The sequence below is a fragment of the Myiozetetes cayanensis genome, unplaced genomic scaffold (genome assembly GCF_022539395.1).
Source record: "Myiozetetes cayanensis isolate MyiCay16 unplaced genomic scaffold, myiCay2020 scf6-25, whole genome shotgun sequence".
In the NCBI taxonomy this organism is placed as follows: Eukaryota; Metazoa; Chordata; class Aves; order Passeriformes; family Tyrannidae; genus Myiozetetes; species Myiozetetes cayanensis.
The window spans coordinates 13,215,364-13,226,990 of NW_026087853.1; the positions used below are offsets into that span (position 1 = coordinate 13,215,364).

At 39.2% G+C, this 11,627-nt stretch overlaps 1 protein-coding gene across 1 annotated transcript; it reads left to right on the forward strand.

Moving 5' to 3' along the window:
* The first annotated feature begins 339 nt into the window (after positions 1–339).
* Positions 340–11,212, forward strand: LOC126650392 (serpin A3-4-like). Its single transcript, XM_050335144.1, has 4 exons — positions 340–988; positions 6,633–6,903; positions 9,709–9,856; positions 11,024–11,212. Exons 1-4 carry the CDS (start codon positions 355–357, stop codon positions 11,210–11,212), a joined length of 1,242 nt encoding a protein of 413 aa, XP_050191101.1. The 5' UTR covers positions 340–354.
* Positions 11,213–11,627: the final 415 nt, after the last annotated feature.

An 11,627-nucleotide genomic window follows, 5' to 3' on the forward strand; every position in this document is an offset into this window, starting at 1 on the left:
ACCTGCACTTTTGATTCATAGCTCTTTATCACTTAAAGCCACATTGAAAAGAGAACACTGGAAAAAACCAGTTTCAAAGGAATTGTAGCCTAACTTTAATGAGGGCGTCTTTGGTATTACCTCATCCCTCTTTGACTTTGATTTTTATTATTTCATAATCTCTTCAGTTGGTTGAGAAATTTTCCACAGTCTGCTTCTTTTAAATAGAAAGCCGGTACCCCTCAATTCAATGTCTTGGAGTCATTGGTACTAAGCTAACTTTGTACAGTGAAGGTATTGCTATATTGCTAAACACAAGGTGAAAAAATATGTAAGCCAAACATAATTTTTCTTCTATTACAGAGTCACGGAAACATGAAGATACTGTTTTTCCTGTGTATTTTACTTATTGGAATTCATTCCAACAGTTATTGCTATGAGCCTAACCACCAAGGGGTAAGAAACCAAAATCAAAGAGCCCAAGGAAACCAAAACATGCCATGGCAAAGTGTAAGGAGCAGTGTCTGTCGATTTGCATGTTGTTTCTACAAAGAGATTTCTTCTCGCGAAAACAATCGGAATGTTTTCTTCTCTCCTTTGAGCATCTCTACTGCCTTCGCAATGCTGACTCTGGGTGCCAGATCAGACACACTGACACAAATTCTTAGGGTCCTTTGCTTTAACCCAAGTGAGATTTCTGAAAATGACATACATGAAGGTTATCGTCAACTCATGCAAATGGTAAACAGAAAGAACGAGGGCTTACAGCTGAATATGGCAAATGTTCTGTTTGTGCTTGACCGACTGAAGCCACAAGAAAAGTTTTTAAGTGATCTCAGAAACTTCTATGAAGGAGAAGCTTATCCTATGAACTTCAAGCAGGCTGCTCAAGCCCAGCAAAAAGTCAACAAATATGTAGCAGAAAGAACCAATGGAAAAATCAAGGACCTTGTAAATAACCTTGATCCACTTACTGAAATTCTCCTCATTAGCTATATTTATTTTAACGGTAAGATACACATACCATATTCTTTTACTTCATAATTTATTTCCTCAGGTCAGTCTTGGACTTCATCACCTTTTTTTGCAATATGGTTTTGCAGATGGACTCATATCTTGTTTTCCCTTTGGTCCTCACTTACATTTAATTACAAACAAAGTTTCTGAAAATCATATTCTGCCTGACACTGATGATAATTCCTAGCTAAATACATGGCAAATTTTCCCATATTTTTTAATAGATACTTCTTTCCTTCTGAAGATTTATTGAAATATATGTTGAGGAAGGAACCTTTAGTTAGGAAAGATACTTTCCTAATCCTATACAATCTAGTGGGACTCAAGCACTTTCTTAAATGCTTTGTTGTCTAGGAATTAATTTGAAATCCAGTTCTGTGGACTTCAGCTGGTTTTTTGTTCAGCAACTTAGGAGTTAAATTCAAAAAATGCTGTTAAAATAAAATGTAGCATCCTACCAAACAGAAATAAGTTTACTCCATAGTTTTACTGTTACTGTGTATGTTCATGTATCCAAAACTAAGCATTCAACAACTTTGGTTTCACACTCATGTTCTCCCTATTTTTTTTTACTGACTATGCCTTTGCCGATAGTGTGTCTGTAGTCCTGATGTGTCTAGAGGCATAGGTTTCACCCTTTTTTTTTTGATTTGCAGATTCTAATATTTTCCAGCGAAGATGGACCCACCAGTATCAGATACAAGCCTATTGACAATAAGCTTGTTTTTCTTAATTAACTTGTGCAGTCTACTTAGATACAGTCAACAGATCTTCCCAGAGCTTTTCAAACTACTGATCTAATGAGAAGACAAGGATCAAGGCTGTAAGGCTCAATCAGTGGTCTAATAACAGATATTGCATCTTCTTTTAAACCTTCTCTCTCTTAATCCTTGTATGCTGAAAACTAAAATCAATTGTACTCAGAAAAATAATATCCTATAATCTATCTGATAAAATACCATTAAGCTTTCTAATTGAAATGGAGATGACATGTTAGAAATACGATTCTTTTAAAAGGAAAAGCTATTCTTTTAAAACTCTTAATCTGGATGATTGCACTCTCCAATATGAAGGTTCCCTTGAAAGTAATTAAGAACTGTATTTCTTGGTGTTTTTTTAGTTTTTTATTTGTTTGTTTGTTTGCTTTTCATCTGTGTCTCTGCTCCTTGTATTAATCTCTGAAGATCTGACCAGAGCTAAATGGAGCTGAATGAATTACAGATGACTGATGTTTCTTAATTCTCTTGAAAACATACTTGTTTGCCTCAAATAATGTTTTCACTTAGGCTTTTATTGAGCATCAGACACATCTTTCAAAATAGGCAAAAACCCCTTTGACAAAGGTGTCATTCCTAAAAGGTAGATCCCTAAAATAGAGGTGAGCATAAGAATAAATGTTCCTTTGAAACATGAGGAAAGTATTAGTGAATATCCTCTCTGTCTAATCTGTGTGTTAAGTGATTGTCATGGTTTGGGTTAGAAGGGACCTTAATAGTCTTATAGTTCCAACCCTCCTGTCATGGTTGTAGACAGCTTCAGCTACACCAGATTGCTCAAAGACCTGCCCTTGAACACTTCTGGAGGTGGGGCATCTACAATTTCTTTGGGCATCCCCTTTCTGTGTCTCACCACCGTCACAGTGAACAATTTCTTCCTTATATCTAATCTAAATCTGAATCTTCTCTCTTTCAGTTTAGTCATTCCCCTGTATCCTATCACTATCTGCTTATGTAAAAAGTCTTTCCCTGTCTGTAGACCTCCTTTAGGTACTGGAAGGGGCTAGAAGGTCTCTCCTGAGCCTTTTTTCCCCCAGGCTAAACAACCCTAACTCTCTCAGCCTGTTTTCATAGAAGAGGTGCTCCTACCATCTGATCATCTTCATGGTCCCTCCTCTGGACTTGCTCCAACAAGTCCATGTCCTTCTTATGTTGGAGACCCCAGAGTTTAATGCAGTACTCTGAGTGGGATCTCACCAGAGTGAAGTAGAGGGGAAAATCCCATCCCTTCACCTGCTGGTCACACTCCTTTTGATGTAGCCCAGGACACAGTTTGCTTTCTGGGCTGCAAGCGCACACTACTGAGTCGTGCTGAGCTTCTCATCAACCAACACCCCCACGTCCTTTCTCCTCAGGTCTGTTTTCAACTTGAGCCATTCTCTGCCCCACCTGTATTTGTGGTTGGAACTGCCCCAACCCACATACAGGACCTTGCACTTGGCTTTGTTGAACTTCACCAGATTCCAGCAGGGCCACCTCTCAAGCCTGTCATGCTTCCATTGGATGGCATACATTCCCTCTGGAGGACATCCCTTTCTTACAGCATGTTGACTGCATCACACATCTTGGTGTCATTGGCAAACATACTGAGGGTGCACTCAATCCCACTCTTTGTGTTGCCAACAAAGATGTTGAACAGCACTGATCCTAATCCAACCCTGAGGAACATCACTTGTTACTGGTCTCCTCTTAGATAACAAGCCATTGATCACAGCCCTTCAAATGCAACCATCCAGGCAATTGCTTATCCATGAAATGGACCATCTGTCAAATTCAAATCTCCAGTTTAGACAAGGATGTCATGTGGAACAGTGTCAAATGCTTTGCACAGCTCCAGTTAGATAACATCAATTATTCTTCCTTTAGCACAACTTGCCCTAGTGAAGTCATGTCTGTCACTAGTCACCACTTAATTTTCCACCTGTCTTAGTATAGTTTCCAGGATGATCTGCTCTGTGATCTTGCCATGCAAAGAGGTAGGACAGACTAGTAGTTTCCTGGATCTTCTTTTTTGTTTTTCATTTTTTAAAAATGAGAGCTATTTTCCCCTTTTCCAGTCAGTACGAATTTCACTGGACTGCCATAACTTCCCTAATAACCACTTCATCCACCAGTTCCCTCAGGATCTGAAGATGCATTTATCAGGTCCCATGAACATATGCATCTTCAGATTCCTTAGATGGTCTTGAACCTCATCTTCTCCCACAGTGGGCAGTTCTTTGTTCTCCCAGTCCCTACTTTTGCCTTCTGTGACCTCGGTGGTGTTGCTGGTGCACTTGCCAGTGAATACTGAGGCAAAACATGTCACTGAGTACCTCAGCCTTCTCCACATTCCAGGTAACCAGGCTTCCTGTTTCCTTCTGGAGGGGGCTCAAATCTTTCCTAGTCTTCCTTTTGTCGTTGTCATACCTTTTCTTGTTGCCCTTAATGTCCCTGGACAAATTTAATTCTATCACATCTTTAACTTTCTTAACCCAATCCCTGGATACTCAGAAAATCTCTTTGTATACCTCCCAGGTTACCTGTCCTTGTTTCAACCCTCTGTAGGCTACCTGTTTGTGTTTGATTTTACCCCGTAGCTTCTGGTTCATCCATGCAGTCCTCCTGGTGTTTTTGCCTGACTTCCTCTTTGTTAGAACAGATCACTCCTGTGCTTGATGGAGGTTATCCTTGAATATTAATGGAATCATAGAATCAAAGAATCATTAAGGTTGGAAAAGAATTCCAAGACTGAGTCCAACCTTTGACTGGACACTACCACATCAACTAAACCACAGCACTAAGTGCCATGTCCAGTCATTTCTTGAACATCTCCAGGGATGGTGACTTTACCGTGTCTCTGGGCATCACATTCAAATGCCTGACAACCCTTGCAGAGAAGAAGCTCTTCCTACTTCCCAATCTGAACCTCCCCTGGCACAGCTTGAGTGTATTTCCTCTTGTCCTATAGCTAGCTGCCTGTAAGAAGAGGCCAACCCTTACTTCACTGCAACCTCCTTCCACGTACTTCTAGAGAGTGATAAGGTCCCCTCTCAGCCTCCTCCAGGTTAAACAGCTGTTTAGCTCCCTCAGCTGTTCCTCATCAGACTTACTCTCTAGACCATTCATGAGCTCCATTGTTCTTCTCTGGACATACTCTAGCATCTCAATGTCCTTTGTGTAGAAAGGGACCCAAAAATGAAACAGGATTTGAGGTGCAGCCTCACCAGTGCTGAGTACAAGGGAGCAATCACTGTCCTGGTCCTGATGACCATGCTACTGATGATAAGGCCAGGATGCCATTGGCCTTCTTGGCCACATGGGTACACTGCTGACTCATGTTCAGTGGCTGTCAAACAGCACTCCCAGGCCCTTTTCTGCTGGGCCACTTTCCAGAAACTCTTCCAGCTTCATGGGGTTGTTTGGCCAATACAACTTTCTTGGATTCCTCTTCCCTCCATGGCTTTATTCCATGATACTCTACCAAGCAGATTGCTGAAGAGATCAAAGTCTGCTCTCCTGAATTCCAGAGCAGCAGTCCTAACATCCTACTCTGTTTTCAATCAAGAAAAGTTCTTTGTGAAATCAGTGGGTGTTTTGTCTTAGTTGAGCATTAGATAAAGGTTGTTTAAATGTTTCAGGACTTGTGTCATTCATGTTTCTGTTATTAATTTTGCTTTATTTTTTCCCTTAAGCCTAATAAGGTAGAAGTCCTGTCTGTTGACAGAAGTCAACATCTCATGATGGAAGTCACTGTTAATGAAGAAACATAAAAGTATCAACTTTTGTCTCTTTAGAGTATTGGTAGTTGTCACTCTATACTTTCAGAGTCCAAGACATGCCCTAAATTCTCATTTCACTTTTTCCAAATACTAAGTGCAGGCTATGTCAGATGGTGGAAATAGCAGACAATAATTATTTCATTTGTAACAAGCTGCTTAATGATCAATGTTCAAATAGAAGTCAAAAATCAAAAGTGATTGCATCTTGTTTCATTGCTTTCTTGATGGCAGTTACTTTACTAAGCAGTGCAGTTCTAGTTTTACCTAATAAATTTGATAAAATGTTAGTTTTGCTCTAAAAGGCAAAATTTACTACAGACCAAAAACACTTCTGAAAATTAAAAACAACAAAGAAACCTTTCCAAAACTCCCCACCTTTTTTTAAAATCTACTCAGCTTCTGAAATGAATGATGTGAATAGGTGGAACTTAGCTTAGAAATTTCTCTCCACTGAGGATAAGAATCTTTTGGAGTTCCAATGTAGACAGTTTGTTTCACCATGACTAAATGAGGAGCCTTGTAAAATTTAATATTGTGAGGATGCAGTGGAAAAAGTTTCTGTTGTTGTTTTGTTTTTTAACCCAGTAGTCTGGTAGAATTAAGTTCCTCATGACTCTACATATTATTAGCTAATGTGAAGTATAAACACCTTGTCTCTGAAAGTAACCCAAACTCCTTAATTCCTGTGGAGAATTCATCCCTCATATCACCCTTCTCAAGCCCATTTTTATCTGGGAACAAGGAAAGGGGAGAATCCTCTTCAGAGCTCAGAGACAGAATGAGGGCTTTACAGACTCCTTAAAACTGTTGTCATGGCGGAAAAGTGCAAGTTTAGAACCCTTGATATGTCATATAAATGAGGGATATTACAGCCCACTTCAAAATCTGAGGGAGTTTTTTTTGCATCACATTCTACCGTGTGTTGCTATTAAATTATTCTGAGTACTCAGTAAGGTCAAGAGATCATTGCGAACTGATTTGTCTTTGAAGCCGATCCAACTGTACCAGTTTCTGTCAACTAAGAATGTGTCCTGTGGTGATATATCCTATGGTTTCATGTCCTCAAAATATCTTCTAACTCAATCTCTTCTATTTCAAGCTGAATGGGAAAAGCCTTTTGATCCACAATACACTAAAATGAGCAAATTCTTTGTGGATGGGAACAAGGCTGTTGAAGTCCCGATGATGTTTGGAATGGGCCTGTTCAAGCATGGCTATGATGATCAGCTGTCTTCCACTGTGGTGCAAATGGATTACAAAGGAGGTGCTTCAGCATTTTTTATTCTGCCTGACAAAGGAAGAATGAGGAAGCTGGAGAAAAGATTGTCTTGTGAACATATGTCAAGGTGGAGGTCATTAATCACAAAAAGGTAAAATTCTGAAGTTCTTGGTTCACATGGTAGGCAAGGAAACAAATGTGCTGGGCTATGACACAGAATCAGAACAGCATTTTTAGTTCTGCTTTATCAGCAGAAGGATTCCCACTGACCAAAGTTGAATCTGGCTCTCTGGTGTCCCTGTGTTTTCACATTCAGTACTGCATGCACTGAAAACCTTCATAGCTTTAGGATTTCTTTAATTTCTGAATTTTTTTCCCATCTTCAACTCTTAATAGGCCCCTGTTTTTGGACTTGTACCTCTACTCATGTTTTTGGGGGAGGTCTTCTGCCTTCTTCTATTTACAAGTAAATTCCTTCCACTTCAGAATTTTTTCTTGTCTCTTGCTTCCTTTCTACGTATTAAAATTAACAATAATTTCACAGTTAATACTGAAATAACAACTTCCATTTGGCAATTATGGGGGCAAAGCACTTTGCAAAGACACTATATTTAGGCTCTCTGGGGTCTTAGGAAGGCAAAATTGGAACAAGCTACACTTTTTTCAAGGTAACTTTGAGCTTAGAAGGCAGAAAGGTTATATGCTTTCTAAAAATAATTACCACACAGGACTCCTTATATTTAGTGTCCTGTATGGTACTTGCCTTTCATGGGACAAAATACCTTTACAAGCATAGGTAAAACATGTTTATAGTATCAAGCCCTTATGCTCATTAACGAATTTGGTGTGTCAAGTTAGTGACCTTTACACATACTCATTTGAAAAAACTTATTTTAGATGACTCTTTTTCAAAAGAGAAATTGCATCCTAATATAGAAACCCAAACCCAGTGTCATGCTCCTAACTGGTTCACTGTTAAATCTAAATCTAAAGAATCTAAACATTTTTTTTTTTTATTTGGGGGAAAAAAAAAGACCAGGGAAAAAAAAATCAGTTCTCTGTGCATCTTCACAGTTTTGAATCTTCTGGAAGCAGCTGCATAGTTTTTGACTATAGAACAAATAAGATGGTGAATCAAGATACATATGTATAATTTTTGTCAAAGACACAAAATCAGCTTTAAAATTATCAAGAAAGATGCTAAATAAAATTGAGGGGATTTATGTTTCCTATCTTATAATATAAAAAAGCATCCCTGTTGAAAACAAGTTTGTTTCCTGCTGTTCCTCATTTTTCATGATGACCATTCTCTCCTGCAAACTAATGACACAAAATCCTCCTTTTACCTCTAGTTTTCAAAGCAGTTGATTGCCTCTGCTGTTATGTGCTGTCTCTGGGAGGTCTTAATAAATGGGTTTGAAGTAGTATATGGAATGATTCAAAGGCTGTGGGCAAGCTATGTTTATCCCTGTTTCTATGTCTGCAAACTGATATGAGCTGCAGAAGTGCTGTGAGGGGCATTTTTCATTACTGTTGTCTGCCAAACAGGGGATAGTGCCAAAGTGTCACCAGTACAGGCAGCTGAGATCTATTTAATGGCTGAACTGTGGAGAAAACATCATTTTCACTTCTGAGAAGTGCATCCCAGTGGTTCCTTCCTGATTGCATTGTTGCTGTGGCTTTCACTTTCCTCCATATTGAAAGAAAGTGGGGGCTTGTGAAGGAGTGTCTTTACACAACAGTAAGATAGATGATTCAATGATAATTGCATCATCATTTGGGACAGCAATCAGCACAGACTGAAATTAGGGAGAACTGAGAGATCAGCAATCAATTTTCAATCCTCTAGCACTTTCATTTTTGGGTACCAGCCAGACTTGGCATTAAATGCTGTGCAACACTTCAGGTATGGGCCCTTTCCTTCCCGCCTCTCTGCTGGATGTTTTGCTCTTTGGCTAGCTTCATTAAGTGCTCCACATCTCCCTGACCTAGAGCCATGGAGAGCTGTCGTGGTTTCTCACCAGAAAACAGTTCCTAATGTCAGCACTGTCTCTAACCTCTGTCTCATTACTCTGCTTCTGGCTGTAAATGTTGTGTTTAACCCTTGAAAAGTAATCGATAGATCCATATGGAAAAAGTAAGGAAGAAATGAATCAGAAATATAGAGCTTTGTGTTATTTATGGAAAACAGCAAACTAGACACTTACAATTTAGTGTCAGACATTGGGCTTGACAGAGAAAAATAATTATGTATTGACTATCTATATTATGTCAATGTGCTTTTGTCCTTTACTTTGTCATCCATTCTATCACTATTTATCATTGTCCTGCTTCTTTGGTATATATTATTGTTTTCTTTGTCCTGATTTACATGATAAATGCACAAGGACAATGGGTTTTGTTTTGTTTTGTTTTGTTTTTCCAAAAGTAACCAGTGAACTTGCATGTGTTGGATTTTTTTTTGTGCTCAGTGCCTGAAACACATAAAGGAATCTCTTTTTCACAAGGTAAATCCTCTGCATCCTTAGTAATGCATCATGATGAAGGTGCTTCCAGCAGATTGCACAAAAGATCACTTAACTTCTGAAAATGTTAGATGAAGATTCTTAGGGAGCTACAGTTGTATTGTGCTGAATGATCACTAGGTCGATTTCACTGTTCATGTGTTGGCTTACTGCAAACAGAGAGCCACTAACTACAGCCTTATCCTCTCAACCAGCCTTAGAATCATGGAATCATAGAATCAGATGAGTTGGAAAGTACCTCTGATATATTATAAATCTTCTTTTCTTCTCCTCAAATTAATGCCAGTGTACATCTCCTATATAGGCTAGAGAGAGCCTGCAGGCAAAATATCTTGAGGGAGAAAGCAAAATCAGTTTCCCTTGTGAGTCTATGTTATTCTGTGATATGTGATCAAGTGTTTCACTATACTCTTGTACTTCTTTTCTGGCAGCTCAGTAAATTTGTATCTTCCGAAATTCACTCTTTACGGGACATATGACTTAAAAAATACCTTATATAAAATGGGCATTATGGATCTATTCACTGATAAGGCTGACCTCTCTGGGATCACTGGACAGCCCCAGCATAGAATTTCCCAGGTAAGTCATACTGCTTTTTGTTTTATGGCCCATGGTTACTGATACTTGCATCACTTTTTGTACAACTATTTGTGATGCAAAATTCACATAAAGAGGCTTGGCTTTACATGAAAAGGTAGTTGTTGGCATACAGAGTATTTTGTCCATGCACTGTAAGTGCAGTTGGGTTGGAGCAGGTTACAAGTCTGTAATTTTTTAATCTAGAATGCAATTTTGATCTACATGGGGCAACCTTATAAAACAGACGTGACCAAATCGCCACCTATCCACACCTCAGTACCCTCCTGCACTGTGCTGTTACAGTCACTGCTGCTTCTGTTTGTGTTTGTCTTTAGCCTGATTGTGGGGCAAGCACAGAGCTATAGGATGTGTCACCACTTGTGTTTTATGGAGGGGAGAGGAAAAAGACTGCTTGTTTTTAAACTGTTTAGGGGAAAGGAAAATGCAATTAGGATAAACATTTGGCTTCAAGCCTATGAACAATGACTCTCATTAGTGTCAGGCCAAGGTAAAAGCTACAGACAGGTCATACTTCAATGAACTCAGAGTTTAAAGCTGGCAATCAGCGCAACTTTAATTGCCTAATATGAAGAAAACAACTACCCTCATGACCTCAGGAGGACATTAGTGAATCAGGATCTGCCAATGTCTTGACTTTGCAAGGTAAAACTTATATGTTTCTCTGCTCTAGCCCTCCAATTCTGGCTCTTCTCCTTTGCTACCATTATTTCCAAGACATGAAGAAACATAGGAAACATATTTTCAGAATTTTATTAATTGTGCTAGTCTGCATGTTATTTCTTCAGCTATGTGAACTTTTAATAGACAGCTAAATACAGTCTCACTCTCCTAACATTTGGTCTAGCTGTAAAGATCTCCATGAGTGGGTGCAGGCAATAAGAAAAGAAACAAAGCAAATGTTTTGACTAGCAGGGACATGCACCTTCTCCGGAAACAAACTTTTTTCCTGTCTGGGACTAGAAAGTTGTGCTGCATGTAGCTTGGTGATTCTTTTTCCACTTTGCTGTCTTTATGCAGTGGACTCACACCTGTCCATCTGATGCTTGTTTCTTACCAATAACTTCTTCAGGCACTTTTAGGTCACATTCTTATTCAGGTGACTATTTTTGTACCTCCTTGACTTGTAACATGTCTGTTTCTTCACAGGCTATTCATAAGGCTGTGATAAAGGTGGATGAGACTGGCACCGAAGCAGCAGCTGCCACAGGCATGGAAATAGTGCCTATGTCCGTTCCACTTATCATTAAATTCGAGAGGCCATTCCTAATCGTCATAACTATGGAGAGCAATATACTTTTCATGGGAAAAATTGTGAACCCTCTGAGAAGAGATTAAGTTAATGTACATATTACGTATGTGTTGATAAGCACTCTTAAATCAAGTATTTGACCTGATGAGTATGGCATGGCTACAGAGGGGCTCTCTGCCTCTTAACTGATGTTATTCACTGTAGATGAGACTCTTCACCAATTTAAGTTGTCATAGTTGCATGTTTGTTTGGGCCTTGCTTTTTTTTTTTTTTTTTTTTTTTTAAGAAGGTTTCATTCAGGCAGAACTGTCATTAGCTCTGGGACAAAATAGGCCTGTGTGATACTAACAGCATAGACACATTTTCTAGCAGGGAAGCTGAAGATCACGCGGGTGGAGAGAGTTGTGTATATCTGCTTCTTCCCTCATGGCTGCCTTCTCACATTTTTTTTGTGTTGACTGACAAATGGGTACAAGTTATGCTACTCTATTACTTGTGTCC